The sequence below is a fragment of the Colletotrichum higginsianum genome, chromosome 3 (assembly GCF_001672515.1).
Source record: "Colletotrichum higginsianum IMI 349063 chromosome 3, whole genome shotgun sequence".
NCBI lineage: Eukaryota > Fungi > Ascomycota > Sordariomycetes > Glomerellales > Glomerellaceae > Colletotrichum > Colletotrichum higginsianum.
Genome location: NC_030956.1, coordinates 4468255 through 4487185, shown reverse-complemented (window position 1 = coordinate 4487185; position 18931 = coordinate 4468255). Strand labels below are relative to the sequence as shown.

At 53.6% G+C, this 18931-nt stretch overlaps 8 protein-coding genes across 8 annotated transcripts; 4 read left to right on the top strand and 4 right to left on the bottom strand.

Moving 5' to 3' along the window:
- Nucleotides 1–384: 384 nt before the first annotated feature.
- CH63R_04874 (uncharacterized protein) lies at nt 385–1803 on the top strand (the record flags this gene model as incomplete). The annotated part of the gene is made up of 1 exon (XM_018299849.1): nt 385–1803. One exon carries the CDS (start codon nt 385–387, stop codon nt 1801–1803), a length of 1419 nt encoding a protein of 472 aa, XP_018161095.1.
- Nucleotides 1804–3026: 1223 nt separating this feature from the next.
- CH63R_04873 (uncharacterized protein) lies at nt 3027–3698 on the bottom strand (the record flags this gene model as incomplete). Its single annotated transcript, XM_018299848.1, has 2 exons — nt 3027–3500; nt 3582–3698. 2 exons carry the CDS (start codon nt 3696–3698, stop codon nt 3027–3029), a joined length of 591 nt encoding a protein of 196 aa, XP_018161094.1.
- Nucleotides 3699–4737: 1039 nt separating this feature from the next.
- On the top strand, nt 4738–5477 carry CH63R_04872 (uncharacterized protein; the record flags this gene model as incomplete). Its single annotated transcript, XM_018299847.1, has 3 exons — nt 4738–4854; nt 4920–5059; nt 5126–5477. 3 exons carry the CDS (start codon nt 4738–4740, stop codon nt 5475–5477), a joined length of 609 nt encoding a protein of 202 aa, XP_018161093.1.
- Nucleotides 5478–6291: 814 nt separating this feature from the next.
- On the top strand, nt 6292–7998 carry CH63R_04871 (uncharacterized protein; the record flags this gene model as incomplete). The annotated part of the gene is made up of 3 exons (XM_018299846.1): nt 6292–6321; nt 6398–6834; nt 6903–7998. The coding sequence occupies 3 exons, from the start codon at nt 6292–6294 to the stop codon at nt 7996–7998; spliced, it is 1563 nt and encodes a 520-aa protein (XP_018161092.1).
- Nucleotides 7999–8317: 319 nt separating this feature from the next.
- On the bottom strand, nt 8318–9252 carry CH63R_04870 (Integral membrane protein; the record flags this gene model as incomplete). The annotated part of the gene is made up of 3 exons (XM_018299845.1): nt 8318–8634; nt 8692–8759; nt 8828–9252. The coding sequence occupies 3 exons, from the start codon at nt 9250–9252 to the stop codon at nt 8318–8320; spliced, it is 810 nt and encodes a 269-aa protein (XP_018161091.1).
- A 58-nt stretch (nt 9253–9310) lies between these two features.
- Nucleotides 9311–9939, bottom strand: CH63R_04869 (Integral membrane protein; the record flags this gene model as incomplete). The annotated part of the gene is made up of 2 exons (XM_018299844.1): nt 9311–9526; nt 9556–9939. The coding sequence occupies 2 exons, from the start codon at nt 9937–9939 to the stop codon at nt 9311–9313; spliced, it is 600 nt and encodes a 199-aa protein (XP_018161090.1).
- A 2916-nt stretch (nt 9940–12855) lies between these two features.
- Nucleotides 12856–15232, top strand: CH63R_04868 (Major facilitator superfamily transporter; the record flags this gene model as incomplete). The annotated part of the gene is made up of 5 exons (XM_018299843.1): nt 12856–13643; nt 13827–14109; nt 14189–14213; nt 14299–14485; nt 14599–15232. The coding sequence occupies 5 exons, from the start codon at nt 12856–12858 to the stop codon at nt 15230–15232; spliced, it is 1917 nt and encodes a 638-aa protein (XP_018161089.1).
- A 240-nt stretch (nt 15233–15472) lies between these two features.
- Nucleotides 15473–17887, bottom strand: CH63R_04867 (Pre-mRNA-splicing factor cef-1; the record flags this gene model as incomplete). Its single annotated transcript, XM_018299842.1, has 2 exons — nt 15473–15805; nt 15884–17887. 2 exons carry the CDS (start codon nt 17885–17887, stop codon nt 15473–15475), a joined length of 2337 nt encoding a protein of 778 aa, XP_018161088.1.
- Between the last annotated feature and the right edge of the window lie 1044 nt (nt 17888–18931).

The following is an 18931-nucleotide window of genomic DNA, read 5'->3' as shown; positions in this document are numbered from 1 at the left end:
TGTGCCCCTCCATCGTCTCAGACTCCGCTGGACTAAGTCAGGGTCTTCTGGTCTTGGTGGCCACACACACGGGCCGGGCGGCTTTCGTGATGTTGTGCCTGGAGCAGTACCCAGAGCATGCAAACAGCCACTGATGCCTCAGCCTCCTGGTGCCTTCATGAACTGAATAACGAAATTTTAATCAAGAAACTTGATATCCCATAAGTGCCAGTCCCTGATCGTTGCCTACATAAACTCAGGTCTACCGTTCTCCGTCTTCTTGTAATTTAAACCATTCATCCAGCGCAATTTCAAATAGTCAGAATCGTCACTTCCAAGTTCTGACCCTTTCTTTGGATAACCCTTCTTCGACACAGATCTGTTGAAAGTCTTCTTCAGGACATAATGTCAAGCTCTTTCGAACCCATTATGTCTCCATTGGACGCACAGGACCTTCAGAACACTGGTCTTCTTAGCCCGCCAAGCCCTGGTGGCAGCAGTGGTGGTGGCAGTCGGCGCTTGCACAAGCGTCGCTTGAACCGCTCTAGTGATGAGGAACATTACAACATCCCTCTTGATGTTCCTATGCAATCTCCTGCTGGAAGCCACGCCTTTCAGGAGATCCCAGAGTTTCTCATCTCACGGGAAGCTCTCGTTCATGTTGGATTCTCCGACCACAGAGCTGCTTTCCTCTGGAATGAATGGTCCATGTACATGGCTGGTATGCCTCAACATGACATTGACGACCTTCAAGTTGATTTCATCAGCTTCATCTTGAACCGACTTGATCAGCAGGTTAATACCTGGAGCGACACGAATTCGGAGTGGCGCTCCTGCCTCAATTCCTATGGCATGTCCGACGAGTTCCAGGCTGCCATTATGGATCCGAACTTCAAGTATCTTCGCACATCTGAATCCTGTCACTACTGGACGAAGGATACCGTCGAGATGCGCTTTGCTGGATTACAGGACATCCAGAGAGCATCCCGCCTGAGAGAGGCCAGTTTGCGCCAGCGGTCCACTCAACATGGCTCTTCCGGAGCTGGACCTTCTCACTCGAGATCTGGATCGGCCGCTGAGAGAGATGATTCATCTGCTCGCGGCCACCGCCGCAACAGAACTTCTTCGAGCATTCAGCGGCTCGGCGCTCCTGGCGTTCAGTTGCGGACCATGGGCACTGCTTCTGCACTTGCTGCTGCCAACGCCCCGGGATGCACTATGCTCTTCAAGGGCATCGACAACGCCCGCATTCACGGTCTCTTCAGCGAAAGCGGCAATCTTCAAGACATCACTGTTCTCCAAAGCAGCCCCCCCGGCGACTTCAGTGGGAATCAGTCTCGCTACTACTTCAGCCCCGACTACAAAGTCGCTGAGTACTACGCTGCGTATGCCAAGAGGCGCAATAGTGTCAGTGCGGTGTGTATTGTCTCCCTGGCTATTCCCAACGCCGCGCTTGAGCAGATGCAGTCCACGGAACTCGTCCGTATTTACTGGCCCAGCGAGGAGTGGAAGGAGACGGTGTGGCTGAGCCGTAGGCGCCAGCTGTTGCCCTCGCGCCTGGCCATGGTTTCCCAGGCCACAGTTGTCATTGGCACGATTGCTAAGCGTCCCGATGAAGCTTACCATCGAATTCAATCTTTCAATGAGATCACTGAGAACTACATCTTGAAGGCCGATCGCCTAAACCCGTCCGTTCAATTCGTCTTCCACTATCGGCGCGGAAAGGACTTCCTCGAGCAGCATGCTGCTCAAACAATGCGGGTCACTCCGTTTGTTAATTCGGACCTCACCGCCTGGCTTCAGGCCAACGGCTCCTTCCTGTAGAGACGCGCTCTGGAGTGTTCATGGGGATGACTGATGGTGTGTTGCCCATTGGTGTGCTAGCAGACTCTGTAAATGGAAGGTTCGGAACTGGATCTGAGTGGATGAGTGTTGCAACTCTGTGTAGTTAGCCAGGTAGCCTAGGGATAGAGAGTGGCCCGCAGGCTATCCTCTTTTCGATCCTTCGGACAGCAGCGGAACTCACAGTAATAGATCAGACCGATTCCTTCTCGAATAACAGAAATGCTGGCAAAGTGTCAACAAAGAGGACACTAGAGAGGACGCCGGAAAGAATGCCAGTAAGAAAACTATGTGGGACACCAGGCAGAAACAGAGAGGCAGTATTGCCCTTCAACCCTTGGCTCCAGCCGCTGATAACCTCGTTTGCATTAAAGAGACTACCAGATTAACGTCGCAATCGTGAAGATGATAACATGCGTCTGTTGGTGTGGCGCTTGACTCTATTGCTCAAGTGCGATTGTCTCACCCAATTGCCTACCCTGAAGTGGCTGCTTTAAACCTGGTAGAATGTTGCCTGAGGTGAACTGCAAGTGAGCTGCGGGTGAACAGGGTGAGCAGGGTAAGCAGGTGTCGAAAAGGGGCCAATGATCCCCTATTGGAATCAGAACTAGACCCCTCAGATCAATAAAGGCCTGTACACATCTGACGTGAGCGCTGGAATAAGAGGGTTACGTACAAGCCTCTTCGGTTTGGTGCGTGGTGTCAATGCGAAGGAAGTGGATCTGAAACGGACCATCACTGATCTGAATCAGTTGATCTGCATATGTTGGTATCACAAGGTCACTCAAGTGAAACGAACGGCTCAATAAAGTGAGGTTATTCGTATTGTTGGTGAGTTGCAGAAGAGAGGCTCTAACGTGAAGGGCAGCAATCAACGAAGGCCGTGATATGGCTGACCAGACGGACCCACCTATCGGAGATGAATCCGTATGATCGGATTGGTCCATAGAGACCATCATCTTCACTTTCCCATCGATACTCCGGCCGGCATTCCAACAATAGATCTAATCTCAAGGGGGAAAAAGATTTAACATAGGTCTTCGACGCAGAAAGAACCCTGTGTGTTGAGGATATCGCCTTTCGGCGCAATGAGCACGCTTGATGTTTCGTCACATGGTAAGTATGGGTTTTTACTAGAGCAAGGAAAATCATCGCTTCTCATTCTTTGAATTACCGAGGCTGCGCATAAGTAGCTGCCCGGATTGTTACATGAATTTGCAGGGGCTGGGACCATCTCCACTTCCCTTCGTCGCCGTGGCGCCGTCGCTCTCATCTCTCGAAGGCACCTTTTGGCTATGGAACGTGTCCATTTCCCAGAATCGAATGGCCTCAGCGGCCTGCTTACATTTCCAGTGGTCCAAGGTGGGGTATGGGGACGGGTTAAACGCCAGACGAAGCCGGTGCCACGCGGGCGGTTCCTTTGGCATGAACATACCCTGCTCCAACCGCAGCCTGTATTTCTTTGGCTGAAAAGCACTCTCTTCCAGGTTTTCCTCGTTAATTTTATACCGATCGGGTATTTTGGCCATCCGACGTTTCGTCAACGTTATCTGAACATCGAACTCGGTTCCGTTGTCGTGGTCGGGTTCAAAGGGCTGTGCCAAGGAAGGCGTGGTACCCGACGGCTTCCAGTCGAATTCTGCAGCAATGAAGATGACCATCTCCTGACAGGCCGTAATCTGACAGGTAGTTAGGCGATATTTCGCGGAACAACATGCTCATCGGTAGGATGAGCAGATGATAGAACACTCCAGTCTCACCTCGCCGGTACCATTCTCATGGAACTTCAGACTGTACACCCGACCCTGATCCCAGGCCCACTCATCGCCACACAGGAGGGATAAAAGCGTCTTGCCTTTGTTGCCATTGGTGGCCATGTTGTCGAGGCCGCAGTTGAGGGCCAAGTTCAAACCCCGGATATTCGTTGTTTTCTCACCTTTCAAAAACGAGGACACGAAACTGGAGTGATAATTGTCTCTTCTGCCAAATCGTTGGTGAAAGCAAAGAGGCAGGACAACACGTGTTGCGAGCCACGTTCGATGTCGAATTGTTGCTTGTCCAACAACTTGATGGGTGATGGGGGGGGGGGGGGGGGGGGCATGCTGCACCTTATATGTATGATTGGGTGCCTGGAGTATGTGACGTATTCGTTTGATCCTCAGGTAACCGTGCCCGGTGCCTGCACGTTATTTTTAGTCGTCGTATTCTCTCGCCTCATGCAGCCGCCCCCAACGGTGGATTCGTGGAGACGGTGTGACAACTCGCCTTGTCGCCGTGGGATACATTGCTGCGTTGAACTGTCTTCACACTTACAGGGGGATATACTGCAGCAAAATGCGCCTGTGGATTTTCTTTAGGGGTTTTTTTTTTTTTTTTTTGCCTATCAAGCAGAAGCATATCTCGCCGTTACGACGACTAACTTGCGCTGCCAAAAGGCCAAGAACCCTGGCATTGTTGCTCCGCCACACCACCAGACGCATGTTGTCATCTTCGGATACCTAAAGCATGTTATTAACCAATAGCAATGATGATCTGGTCCGGAGTTCTCTCAGTTTCAGGCCGTAGAGACTCTCGCTGTCTGGAAAAAGTCACCGTTCGCATGGTCATGTTCATATCTCAGTTTATGACTGAACTTGTGAGAATTCGCCGTGCTTACTCGTCTCTTGGGACTATGGAGACGCTTTAGATGTTAGTAAGAGTTACCAGAAGTAGGTTCTGCCCAATGAGGCGACGAAGGGTCTGAACAGAATACTTGGACAAGGACTTTCCGAGTGAACATAAAGGAGAACGTTCACTCCCTCATAGACTAATGATGAACGATTCAAAATCATCACCAACTTCACAACACTAAGACATCTTATCCTCTACACTAGTTTGCACGACCTTGCACGCAAATCATAAGTCCCAACATCAACCATGCTGTTCACCCCCGCTGCCCTGTTGGCCATCTTCGCTAGTTTCGTTGTTGCCAGCCCGATCTCATTGTCGGAACGCGACCAAAAGATCATCATTGGCTACAGGAGAGTCAGCAAGGTGTGACGGTGCTCCCATATTCGGGGTTAAAAGCATGTCTAACACGATGTCTCGTTGCTGCACAGGAACAAGCTGCCGATTACAAGAAGAACGGGAATACACTCAACTACAATCCGAGCAAATCGACCGGTGATAAACAGATAGGCGCAGGTGTTTACACTTCTCCAAGCCCTGGCGAATGGCTGATGGGCAAAGCTGATGATTGGTTCGTATACTCAACTTCGCAAAGCTGGCAACGTCCAAGTGATGTGAAATTAACCTCTTCCACCAGGTGGTGTGTCATCATGGCCGAATCTGAGCAAGTACATAATACCGCCGCGGTCTGGATTCCCAATTCCTACTATGACTTCGAAAAGCTCTGGTTCGCAGACGAAGATACCCTCAAGGCTTACATCAAAGAGGTGGACGATGGAATCAATCCCGAAAAGGCCTTCCGCATGGCACGCATGCAAGGGGATGAGAACACTCTGCAGATGTTGATCCCGCCGGCACTGTTGAACAAGCAGGGAGGTGGCTTGGGTATCACCGTCACGTGTGACCCTGACGTCAACAAGCTGCCCTCGCATCAAGTGGACTATGAGGAATTCGAGCCATCTGGCGACAAGGATTCTGAGACGCATTGATCGAGTTCTGTGGCACAAGGAGGTTCTTCCGTTGACGCCATCTTCTTGCCTGCCATTCGCTCCAAGACTGCTGTTTGCTCTTGTTTCATAGTTTGCATTTATATGGGAATCGTGTCCCCGACACACTCGTTTAGTTAGTTGAATAAAAGATTGATCCATTTAGCATGTGTCAGAAACTGAACTAGATGAAACTCGTAGCGTAGTATCTTTCCGACAACACAGGAGTCTCGTGTTCTCGATTTGGCAAACTCAATGGCGGCTGTAGACCAACTCTTATGGCGGCATAGTCAACATGGGCGTGGTGATATTAATCTCAGCCGATCGAAACTTTTTCAGAAGTACAGAGCTGACAGGAGGAAACACGAAAAGAAATCAAGAGCAAGGCTGAAATGGTGAACCTTGACAGAACAAGAAACCGGCAGTTCGAAGATGTCGGGATAGTGGCCAGCGACACAGACACTTTAGAGGTTTTGCGGCACATCTCCTAGGGCTCGTGGAAATGTGCTTGGACAGAGCGAGTTGAGATAAAAATTTGTAGACGAATATAACAAGTCTGTTAATCCAAACCCAAGACCTGAGCCGGAGATATGTTGGAAATTTCAACATGGTGGTCCGTTGCTCGAAAGGCTAGTCTCCATACTAACCCTGAGTGCTATCTCACCTGACTAATCTCACCAGGACTTACAGATCACCCTATCGCTGCTGCCTGCAGGATGAGATGTTAGGGGGGAAAACCTGCCAACTGCATCACAAAACCCAACGACCGTCGCCATCGTCTTTCTTGTCGACAACGTGTTCGGTGTCACAGGAAATCATGGCTTTTCCATCAGAAATCGTCGATCTGGTATGTCAGCACAATCGCACGACCCTACGTCTACTCTTACCCCCCGCTGCCATCACACTAACAGTAACTGCCCAAGATCCTCTGTGCGTATATCGTAGACCGACATTTTGGGAGGATGCAATATGATGGTTCTCCAAACTCGTGGCAAGACGGTTCTCTAGACTCGTGGGAAGACTTCACGGCAACTTCGGGTCGTCATACTGTCGGGGTCTGGGACGGGAGACACTACTACGAAACTAAATTCTACCGGAAGGACGTGTGCGACGCCGAGTCCTTCATAAGCCTATTGAGTTGTCGTCTTGTCTCGCGCCAGTGGGACTTTTCCGTCTGCAGACTGCTCCAGAAGCACCAGTGGTGGAATCTCCATCTCGACAAGAACAGTACCTTCCAACGCGCGGCAAGCTGCATCGAAGGGGAAGACAGCGGTTCATTGAAGTTGATCAGAAATTTATGTCTCGACGAGATGGCGGACTTGAGGACCTTTTCACGCATCTATTCTTATGACAACGAAGAGTAAGTTGCACATTTACAGATCTTCGAGCGGACTTGCAGAAATTCACTTACTGACTGACGTGTGACAGTGTTTCCAGGTTCGAGGGCCAGGACATGGACGATGATGACATACTTTTAAACTCTTACGTCGACCAAATCACGGCTGTTGATAGGCGCTCAACGCGGACTGACTTCGAGCTACACTACGACAAGGGTGAAGAGCTTGGCCTCCTCCGCCGTCTTTTCGACAAGCTCACAAACGTCGAGCGCCTTCGCGTTGAATTCCCTGGCGCCGAAAGCGAAAACGAACTGCAGGCTCAGTGCTACGATATGCAAGGCGTCGAAGAGGTCGTCGCCACGATCCAGTACGGCCTCAGGAGCCCGGCCTTGCATCACCTGGTGGATCTCAGTCTCTCGCTTCCTAGCACGTGGCATGTCGGTCAGCTGGGTAGCGCGCTGTCCCAGGACGCCAGAGATCGTCTGTGTCATCTGCAGCTGGTCATCGTAGACGAAACGGGGCCCAGCGGGAGCTTGTCGTATACTTTGGGCGAGGATGGGAATGACAACGGCGATATGACAAGCGTCTTGGAATCTAGCTACGCGCCCAGCAACGTACAGGTGGCCTATCCTAACAGGGAACACCAGGCAGAATTATGGCGTTTTGTCGCGTCGTGCCGCAACCTTGAATCGCTCGCCATCGAAGCAACGCATTATCTTCAACTAGAACAACTCGACTGGAGCCCGCCATTAGGGTCCAGAGGCTTAAAGAACATCTTAATGAGAAGGATGTGGGCAAGTGCATCGTCCATCCGCAGGCTTCTGTCGACCTCTTCAGGATCAAAGACGAGACCTGCCGTTCGGCGTGTGGTATTGGACGATGTCAAGATCTACGCGGACGGCGGGAACTGGGAAGTGGTGTTCAACCACCTACGGACCAACTGCCCCGATCTCGAGCTGGTCCGCGCCGAGCAGCTTAGCTACTTCTCTGAGCACCCGCGTTATGCGCACAACAACAGGCCATGGGAAAATTTCGCCAACGTTTGGACAGCGGACAATGCAGAGGACAACAACGACACAAGCTATCTGCACATGATAAACAAGATGATGATCCAGCGATCCGGATCGAGCGGCCGAGGCTATCCCGTGTTCTTAGATGACTGGGAGTCGGAGGATGAAGAATGGTAGTTGTAAAACTGTTCATGGGGTGCTCCTCTGGGGAATTTCCAAGTCCCGTTTTCCCTTCTTGGCGCGGGCTTCTGTTTGCGAGGGGCTTGGTCCTATCGACCTTTGGGATATCCAACCCGATTTGAGAACTGGGAGGGTGCTTTGAATCAAGCCTTTTTATTTTTTTCTTCATGCCTTCAAAAAGATTTTCTTTTGCCAGCGTTCATCGAACATCGAGCTTCTTTGAGCGAATTTGACGTCGAGAAAAATAATGTTTATTCCTGTCCCTTCGACATGTTCAACTACAGATTCTCGGAGGAATTCTAATCACTTAGACCCCCTATTTCTGCAACTCTCTACTTGATGCCAAAGAGGCTTCCGTCTTAGTAGGGCTCTCGATAGAGACAATAGTGCTTGTATGGCTGTCTTCTTTTGGTGCTTCGGACGACGAAGTACCGGCACCCCGCGTCTGCTTTGCTCCGGTTGACGGTGTCGATATATTCCAAATCTTCCTCCAGGCGTCCCCCAAAGTGTTTTTGAGCGCCTTGAAAAATCCCGGAAGCTTTTTAAGTAGCGGAAATAGCGCAGGAAGACTGCCGCAGATGATGGCTGTGTTGACTTCAATACCGGACCAGAGGTTGACCTCGAAAAAGTCATCTAAACGGGTTCGTGTGAGTACGTTTCAACATCGACTGACACATGGATTGATCTCACAGGTGGGATCGTAACTACGGGAAAACATGACCATGTATTTCAGCCGTATAATGCTTGCAATGATGGCGCTGCGATTTCGCGTCAGCCGTTCCATGCTTCATGATAAAGTTGAGTTGAGTCGGGTCTAATTACTTACAATGACCCAAACCCAAACAGAAAGACGACCGCCAGCTTCTTCTTCAACCCAAGCTGCAGCTTCATAAGCTCTGGAATCGGCATGGCGATGAGTATGAGGTCTTCGATGATGGTGACAGCCGCACCCGCGTAGCTAATGGCCGTTATATTGAGGCAGTGGCCGTGGATCGACCGGTCCCACACTGCTTGGATTGGGATACACTGAAACATGACCAAAAACACAAACAAAGGGGTCTGGATCGCCAAGCATGTGAGGAATATGTTGGTAGCGAGGCGGAACCGCTGGTGGGAGAAAACCCGGGCATAGAAGGCGCAGAGGGCAGCCTTCGCGCCAGTACTAGATCTCCTTTCAGTAAAGTTTCCCAGGGGAGGGGATTTGGTTAGTTGGAAGGAAGGGTAGACAAACATCACCAAAACATAGATCATCTGTGCTGCATAAAAGATCTGTTTCGAACGATTAGCAATCATCGCCCATCGCAGCAGATCAAGTGGCCTTCAAACCTGCAAGATTGTCGTCGCTTTGCCTGGGTCGATGTCCCAGTAGTGAAGCCCGAAACCGATTCGATGGTCTGTCAGAGAGAAGGTTAGACTGCGCCAATGGCCTAGAGCAAGTAGCCTTGTACGGAATTCTCATACTTATCAGGGCGATGACACCTGATGCAGAAAGAAAAAACTGTCTAACAATTAGCCAGACTCCGTCCTGGGCGACAGGGCTCGGGCGAAACCTACCGTGGTCACCAGCGCAATCCAGTCGTCCCACCACATCCCTTTTGCAACCGCTATCCTCGAGATGCACCTCAGGAGAACCACGGCAATGGTTATGGCTGGGAGTACGATGGCGGGGATCCTAGTCGAGCTTCGGCGGTCTTCGATCGGGTATCCGCGACACAGGTCACGGGATATATGGGCGGCGACTAGAGGAAGAGATTCTCTGTCAGTCGTGGGTCTACTGGGTAACAAACATGCTTTTACGTCGAGATGAAACTTTTGTAGCGTACCAACTTGATCTGCATATATGCAGGATGTCTGGACGCATTGTGACACATGCGCTTGAAGAGTGGTGTTGGTACACACGCAGTCCGCCGCTTTAGCCAAGGAACAGCCCCCGTCCATGAACCCGTCGACTACGCACGAGACCTAGGCCGATATCAGTACAGGTTATCCAAGAAATCCCTGTATCACCTGGTAAGGGGAGTGCTGCGGGTAGAGACTAGGTGTCACGGGTCGACGATGATTTAGGTTGGCCACTCACGGCACATTCTGGAGCATTTGCAAGTAGCGCGGCATCGTCGTCTTGGGACGAGATGGGGACCAAAACCTAGTTCTTGCAGTTTGCAATGCGTTTCAGACACGGAAAGAGGTGTTGTGACTGTCCGAGGATAATTCCTAGAAGAAAGGCATGGCAGGGTCAGCTTCATAACAAAACCGAGGGAACAAAGGGTCGAATTGCCACCGAACACAGCGCAATGATTAGTAGCTCCGTTTCCGGAAGCGAATGGTTGGGTTCCCCACGAGCTAACTCCCATTCCGTCTATTGAAATATGCAAGACTTCTCATGGCACTCTTCTGCTGTCGCCGACCGCCCAGTTCGACGGCATCTTAGGCCCAGCCTGAATGCCCTCAAGTATCCATAGAAGCAGCCCGCGAATGAAGGGCAATTGGGCCTTTGTCCTTTTGTTCGCCAGGCATCAGTATTATCAATAGAACAACTGCTGCTTCACCCTGCCTGAAGCTTCATCGTATTGTTGGTATTTTAACCTCTGACAAGATTTGAAACTAGCACTACTACTTTGAGTCCAAGATGGTATTTTCCTTCTCTCCTGGCGTTAACGGTACTTAGGACCTAGCCCTCCCGAGAGACAACCTATTACAGTTTACACAACAAGACCAACACATGATCAGCGCGCTGTACCTGGGAAAACTACATGATTCGTTTCTACGAGATGGAAGACCAGCCAGAGATGTGGTGTGAGACTACGGCCTGGTGACACTGATTTCTGGAGAGGTCTAAAGTTAAAATGGAGTGTCGGATGCCAAGCCTAAAACATGAAGACTCTCTGTTAGCCACCAGCGCCACGTAGTTAGTACCTTATGCCAAGGAATGAAGCGGCACCAGTTAGCTGGATTATACGAGTCTAGCTTGATGCATCCAAAGGCGGGTTCAACTTTGTGCTTTAGGTTTCCATGGGCTAATCAGAATTGATTTCAGAATTGGAGCCCGCTGTGTTTAGCAGGCCTTGAAACTGATATATGTCCTGGGCTCCAGTTAATGATGGTAGTGCCGCGAGTGTCCTTACTGGGTCCATTTTACAAATTTGCCAAGTGCTCTCGGCTGACTGCCTTTCGGTATGTTTACTTGTGTAACAGTTCGGTCGTTTAGTGACTACAGGGCATCCAGTATTCTTGGATCATAACCAGTTGCTCGGCCTCGGCTTCGGCTTCAACCAACACATCGAAGGCTAGGAGCCGCAATCGGCACGGACACCAGTATGATGACTCGAACATCTGAAATATCAGCGGCCTTTCAACAACTCAATCGACGTGTCGCTTCCACATTTTTGGCACCTCATTCCGCGGCATGAATCTGGGCAGTCTCGGATTGTCTCGGGTTCTCTGGGACGGCATCGGCTTGGTCGCACAAGGCCCGTGTATGGGAGATCGATCTCGGCGGCTCGCATCTCGTGTCACCGTCATTTCGATACACAGAGATGAGCTTCGCAAGGCACACCCGTTGGGCCTACCGGCCGGTGACACGTGTGCGACATCATCTCGGCGGTTTTTGCAGTCTTGACGTCACGGGTCGCATCAAGATATTTGAGAGCATGATACACTCTCCGATCCAAGGATTGGCCCGTGTGAGATTATTCTAGTTTAAGTACAGTACGGAATTGATTTTTTTTGTTTCGGGTACAGGCTGCTAGTATTGGATACCTGCCTAGATATCAAAACGGCCAAAAGGCCGGCGCCGAGATCCGGGACCGGAACGGATCCCGTTTCCCGGAACTGGATCCACTAAACGCCCCATATCGCTTCGCACAGACCAGTAGACGGTCTGCAGCGGCAACGGAGCTGGGCGAAAGTGGGAATTTTCCTCCAAGCCGAGACGAGACTACTGTGAGTGAGAGAGCGAGAGAGAGCGAAGGACCATGGATGGACGTCCTGACTTGTCCCCAAGGCGCTTCCGCCGTCTTCGCATACCCGCTATTGCGTGATTGGTCTGCCGAAAACTTTTCCCATGTCAGAGGTCCGAGGAAAACCGTTCCGCGCGAGGCTAATGCACGACAGCAGCACGTAGGGTGCAGCACATTCGAGACGTTGGAAGCAGTCACATGGGCCGCTGCCGGGAGCTTTAGCCAGCGCGCAAAGGCCGGGCCGTGACCGGCGCGGTGGACGGGAGGAGGCTGGGACGGGACCATGCCCATGCCCATGCATCTATGGATGTACCTACAATGGCCTGTATTATCCCTCACACTGCATGATCAAATCGCCGGGGGAACAGGTTCTAACGACTTTCCCATTGTCCTTTCCCCGATCGAGTCGACAACGGACCGGGGGGGACCAGGGGAAAAACAGGAAGCGGTCCCGTTTTCTGAATGGGGACTCTTCTCTCCCTCTTTTCTCTTCCACTCAACTTCCTTTCAGCACTCTGCTCACCTTGGCTTTGACTCATGGCAGTGGCTTTTGTACATGTCGCCCGTGTCATTTTTCCATACTTTTGGTTCAAATCCAGCTACATAAAATCGATCCGAGAAGAGTGAAAGTCGACAGGCACATCCTGGATTCTTGAGAATCCACGTTGGTCTGCAAACCGCAATCCTTGACCGAAATCGTCCCATCCAGGCAATAAACTTAGATTGGGGTCTTTCAGGTAAGCTTTTCAGCCCTCGGGAGGGGGGGGGGCGGTCTTTTAGACGACGGCAACTGATTCATGAGCAGATCTCCCCCGCCCGGCAACCTCAATCCGGTCTTATCGTGAAGAATATCACCCCCAGATTATCCCCATTACGTCGGACAGCAAACCAAATAACGATGGCACCCTGGACGAAACCCGAGTCGTCGCCGGCCTCCAACGGCCAACCCTCCCGAGCAACGGATGAGCGCACGCCTCTCCTCCAGGTCGACGAGCCAACGACCCCTCTGCCCATCACGCAGCAGGACGCGGACGCCATCCCGCCGAATGACTTTGACATCCTCCTGTCGCGGTCCCTCCCCACCTCGGGCCCCTTCCTCGAGCCCGAGTCGACCGTGAACCCACTCCTCCGGGGTCCCCGCCGCTACAGCACCGCCTCCAAGAACCGCCGGCCCTCGCTCGCCAGCCGCTCTGACCGCGATGCTGTCGCCGACTCCGCCGCCGCTGACTCCGACGACGACCGAGACCGCGACTCGGACGACGCCGTCTCCGTCAGCAGCGCCGCCTCGACCCCGTATCTCAACGGCATCTCCCGCTCCCGCTTCTGGTTCATCTTCGCCGAGATCCTGCTGACCTACTTCATCGCCTGCTTCGACGGCACCATCATGGCCTCGTCCCACCCCGTCATCACCTCCTACTTCCACGCCTCCCACAGCGCCTCGTGGCTGTCCACCGCCTTCCTGCTGACCTCGTCCGCCTTCCAGCCCTTGCTCGGCCGCCTGTCCGACAGCATCGGCCGCAAGCCGCCCTACGTCGCGACCATGGTCATCTTCACCTTCGCCACCATGTGGTGCGCCCTCGCCCAGAGCATGACGAGCTTCATCTTCGCCCGCGCCCTCTGTGGCCTCGGTGCGGGGGGCATGATGACCTTGGGCAGCATCATCGTCAGCGACCTGGTCCCGATCGAGTGAGTTTTTTTTTTTTTTTTTGGTTTCCCTTGATTTGTTTTCTCTTTTCAAACATTGTCTCGTTCTCGACACGACATCCCTCCATGACGGAGGAGTCGTGTTCTCCCCCCCCCCCCCCCCCCCCCTCCCCCTCGGTCCCAAGAGCTACGCCCGCCCAATTGTATACTGACGACGGAGTACAGGAACCGCGGCGCATACCAGTCGTATATCAACATGATCTACGGCGTCGGGTCCGCCCTCGGGGCCGCCCTGGGCGGCGCCATGGCCGACCACCTCGGCTGGCGCTGGGAGTTCGGCGTCCAGGTCCCGCCCCTGATCCTCTGCTGCGTCATCGCCGTCATCGCCGTTCCCAGCGACCTCGGCCTCGTCGGCAAGCGGGAGACCTTTGTCCAGGCGCTCAAGGCCTTTGACTTCAAGGGCTCCATCCTCCTGACCACGTCCATCACCTTCTTCGTCCTCGGTCTGGTGAGTCTCCCATGTGTGAACGGGTGGAAACGTCGTGAGACCCGGCTGCTCAGATATCTAACCTCTTTTCGCTTTGCAGAACCTGGGGGGAAACATCCTGCCGTGTAAGTCAACAGCTCCTCCTGGATGATCGTGATCTCAAAACAAACCCTCCCCACCCAAGCTCGGTGACTGACTAGACACCTCTAGGGTCTCACCCCGTCGTGATCGCGTCCCTCGTTATCTTCGGCGTCTGCTTCCCCGTCTTCCTCTACGTCCAGTCCTACGTCGCCCGTCCCATCATGCCCCTCTACCTCGTTCGCCGGTCGCCGCGCATGAACATCATCTTCTCCAACTTCTTCGCCGCCCTTCTGAGCAACGCCATCCTCTTCAACATGTAAGTGTGCCCCGTGTGACCACCATCATCATCACACCAATCGATCCATTGTGCTTTTACGGCTGCCTCACAAGCGTTCGTCACGAACGACCCCCAACTGACAGCCCGGCCAGTCCCCTCTTCTTCCAGGCCGTCCTCCTGACGACGGCCACCTCCTCCGGCCTGCGCCTTGTCATCCCCTCCCTCGTCTCCTCGGCGGTTGGCACCGCAACGGGTTTCCTCATCACCTACACCCGCCGCCTCAAGTGGCCTGTCCTCACCGGCGCCGTCGCTCTCCTCATCGGCACCGTCGCCCTCTCCAGCATGCGCCGCGGCTGGGCCTCGTGGGTCTACCTCCTCTGCCTGGTGCCCTCCTCAATCGGCCAGGGCTTCCAGTTCCCGGGTTCCTTCATGGCCATTCTCGTCGCCAGCGAGCAGCGCGAGCAGGCTGTCGTCACGAGCACCCTCATCCTCTGGCGCTCGCTCGGCATGGTCCTCGGCGTCGCGAGCAGCAGCCTCGTCGTGCAGAACGCCCTCGTCGGGTATCTCAACGAGTACGTCCAGGGGCCTGACAAGGACGAGGTCATCCGCAAGGTCAGGGAGAGCGTCGAGTCCATCGTCAAGCTGCCCGAGCTGTACCGCGAGCAGGTCGTCATGAGCTACGAGGCGGCGCTGAGGACGACTTTCTTGTGCTGCACTGTGATAGCCTTCCTGTCGGTGTGCCTGTTGGTCCCCATCAAGCTGCCCCGGCTCGGCTCGAGGAAGTAAGATCGGGCGCGACCTGGTGTGTTGCTGTTGTTCTTGGTAAAACGAAAAGTCGGTCTTTATTGTGGCACATTGTAGCATCTTGCATGGCATCTAGCGGACCGTTCCATGGAGCGACATCATACAGCTTTTCAAATTTGTCGTGTCCAGGCAGTCGTAGTAGTAGTAGCAGTGGTGGTAGTAGTAGTACTACTACTACTACTAACAGCCTTCCCTTCATCATCCTGTAATATTACACATGTTTCAGTAATGCCCATTGACCCCGTTAGCCCGCAGCGCATCGAGTTCGTCCTTCGTCTTGCGATACAGCTCTTGTGCCTCGCGTTCTCTTGTGCTGACGAAGCCGACCTCGTCTCTCAACGCAGCCAGACGTCGCTGGATCGCGACTTCTTCCGAAATAGCGAGTGTCTTGAACCCGCTGAGTGCATTGTCCGCCTTTTCCAGTGCCTCGGCGGCCGCGCCGATCTTGTCCTTCAGCATCTTCTGCCGCTTCTGGTATCCACCCAGATGCAAGCCCAGCTTCTTCTCAAGCTTGATACCCTCCTCGGCAGTAGTCGCGATCGAGTCTTGCATAGACTGGCATAATGTTAGCAACTCGAGCCAGAGAACAAAAAGGAAAAGGAGTGGGGGGGGTACAAAGGGAATTTCTCATACCTCAAAGGCCTCTTTCATGGCCGCCTCCTCTTCCTCTTCGTCGTCGCCATAACATCCCAAGCCAAGTAAGAATGAGTTCTTGCTGCGGCCCTCGAATGAAGCTTGGATCTCGGCCGCAGAAGGTTTCGGCTTTGTCTCGGACAGGATCTGAAGGCGTGCCTCGGCCAAGTCATCGTCGCTGATGGTGTCCAAACGAGGGGCGATCCCGCTGACTTTAGACCCGGGCAAAGGATACTTGGCAGCATCGTTGGCGACCAGCGCGGCAGCTTCTCTAGCGATGAGCGACTTGGCGGTGTCCTGAATGGTTTCGGCACTTGACAACAGTGCGGACACGTCGACTTTGACCGGCCGGGGCAACTGTCTCTGCATGACTTGTGTCCGCCTCCGCGCTTCCAGAGCTTCCTGGGCTGCCCTGAACTCGCGTTCCCGGCGATCCCTTTCACCGGCATCTTCCATGAGCATGTCCTCGTTCGCGGCCACCTCCCGTTGGTCTTCGGGAAGCTCAAGCTCCCATTCGGTGTCTTTGGGCTTGGGCAGAGACGCTAGGCCTTGCTTGAGTTGGCTGCGCAGCGCCATCTGTCGCAGTTTGACTTCTTGGGGTGTCGCCGAGACGAGGGCCTGGGTCCCATCGGCGTTCAAGGCAAAGCTGTCGCGAGGTGTCCTCATCGGAGTCTGTCCAACACGTGCGGGAGTCTGGCCGACACCATTGGCATGCATGGGAGTCGCCAGAGGGTTCGGTGTTGCGACGACTTGCTTGCGAGGGGCGACACCGTCAAACCCGGTCGACTCGGATCCTTCGTGCAGAGGCGTGTTCTCTCCGCCTAGCAATGAGGACTGGGTGTTTGTCAAGGCTCTGATGTTCCGGATCTCGTTGGCGATGTGGTCTTCTTGGGCAGGGGCTCGTGGGGTTCGAATTGGCGCGCTGTTGTTCAAGGTCGAGTATTCGCTGATTAGTCCCCGCGTCGCATCGTTGTCGCTTTCGCGCGCCATCATGCTTGCCCTCTCGCCCATCATGCCCATCTTGACGATTTCCTCCAATTCGCCCTCGCTCACCTGGGGAGCTGGCAGGTTCAGCGCCCTTCTTTTGCTGCTCTGCTCGGCCTCTCGGATCTTCTGCATCTGGCCGGCCTTCACGGCGGCTTGGAACGATGCTGAGGGCGCATCCTTTTCCTTCTTCCTCCTCTTGCTCTCGCCGTCGTCGTCGCCATCGCCCTTGCGCTTGCTTGCAATCTGCTGTTTTCTCGGGTCGAACGCCTCGCGTTGGTGCTCGTTGCGGACCTGCTCTTCGACGGTGTCGTAGAAGCCCGGGGCGGCCTTTCTCTCAAAGGGGATGTCGGCGTTGTAGTCCATCTGGCCCTTCTTGCGTGTGACGACCTTGATGTTGATGCCGGCCGTCTTGAGCTCACGGCGCTTCTGGAGGGCGGCCAAGCGGCGCGACTCCTCCTGCTGACGTTCTCTAGCCTTTCTCTTCGCTTTCTTTCCTTGTGTGTTTGCGAGACGTGCTCTCGCTTCGCTCAGCATCTCTTTTTCATCTTCGTCGAGATCGATCGTATCGGGTCGGGCCGGCTTGCTTTCGGGGTCCGGATCGACTTCGCCGGGGCGCAATCTTCTAACATCGTCGGCGCTAGGCGCGGATGCCTCGCCTCCGTCTATGCCTGTGAGGCCCAACTGGCCGGCCTCCCTGGCTTCTGCTTCGTCGAGGAGCTTCTGGTATCGTTCGAGGCATTGGTTGGCGGTTCGGCCGACGGCGGGTGCGATGGTGCGCCATTGGGTGGGCATGAGCTTGGCGAGGTGGAGGAGCTTTTCGTCTTCTTCTTTGCTCCATTCCGTCTTCTTGATGCTCGGATCCAACCACTCGTTCCATCTGGCCTTGCATTGCTTCGGGGTCTTGCGGGCGAGCAGCGACGAGACACGCGCCCACTGGTTCAGGCCATACTTGGAAACGGAGGCCTTGAGGATTTCATCCTCGATGTTGGTCCAGACGCCTCCCTTGACGACACCCATTTTGGATTACCTGACTGATGAAATCGGGTCAGTGGCGTGTTTGTTGTTGTTGTTGTGGCTGTGGTTGTCGAAAGTCCCCGTCGCGAGGGCGTTCGTTGCGCAAAGGAAATTGAGTCGCGAGGCCAATCGTCAAGGATTTAGGTACACAAGGCTGAGTGACGGATGTTAGTAAGCAAGCAGAAATGGTGTTGATTGGTTCCGCTCCTCCCAGCTGTAGCACGACTCACCGAGATATACCGAAACACGCCGGCAGTTTCTTTCTCGGTCAAATGAGGTGAGCGGCACCAATCATCACAGGCGCAATGGTTGCAACTCAGATGCTGTGGTTTATACCTGACCCAGCTTGTCAGTCACTATCATCGTCTTCATGACGGACGAGGCGCATGTATTTTTATGCATTTTATCGCAAGTCATTTTCCACCAAGACGACCTTCACACAGAGCAAGTGTATTTTTTTACACTTTCTCCCTTAATTAAGCAACGGCCTGAGTGGATCTTGCACAAGTCGGATGCTCAAATCTAGCAACTCCAGCTCCGCCCGCAGGAGAGTTAACTCGTGCTGCAACATGCAGCGCAAGCATAGACCAAAGTCAGTTACGACGACACATCGCGAGGGTGCATCGAATTCGGCCATGATTGGCAGCCGGAGTTAACTAACCATTTCGTTTCAATGAGAACAGCAGCATCTCACACAAAGTCGGCCCGACGACCACCCTTACCGGCGTGGTCGCAGTTGCCGAGGCAGGGTCTCACTATCGCGTCCCTGCTATCGAAGGGAGGGGAGCAGGAGGAGGAGGAGGAGGGTGAGGAGGAGGACGTTTCGATTTGTGTGTCTCGCTCCTACCCCTCTCACATTCCACTCGAGGGACCCTTACTCGAGTTAAGCAATCAAGCCTTGACGAGCTTTGAGCATTCCCTTTGCAATATGGCGTGGCCTTTGGAATGCTGCAGTCGGGTGGGGTGTGCGTGAAATAGCGACTCATGCTGTTCAACACAACCGACGTTGAGACCAGGGCCCGACGGGACACGGCAGAAGGGGTTCAA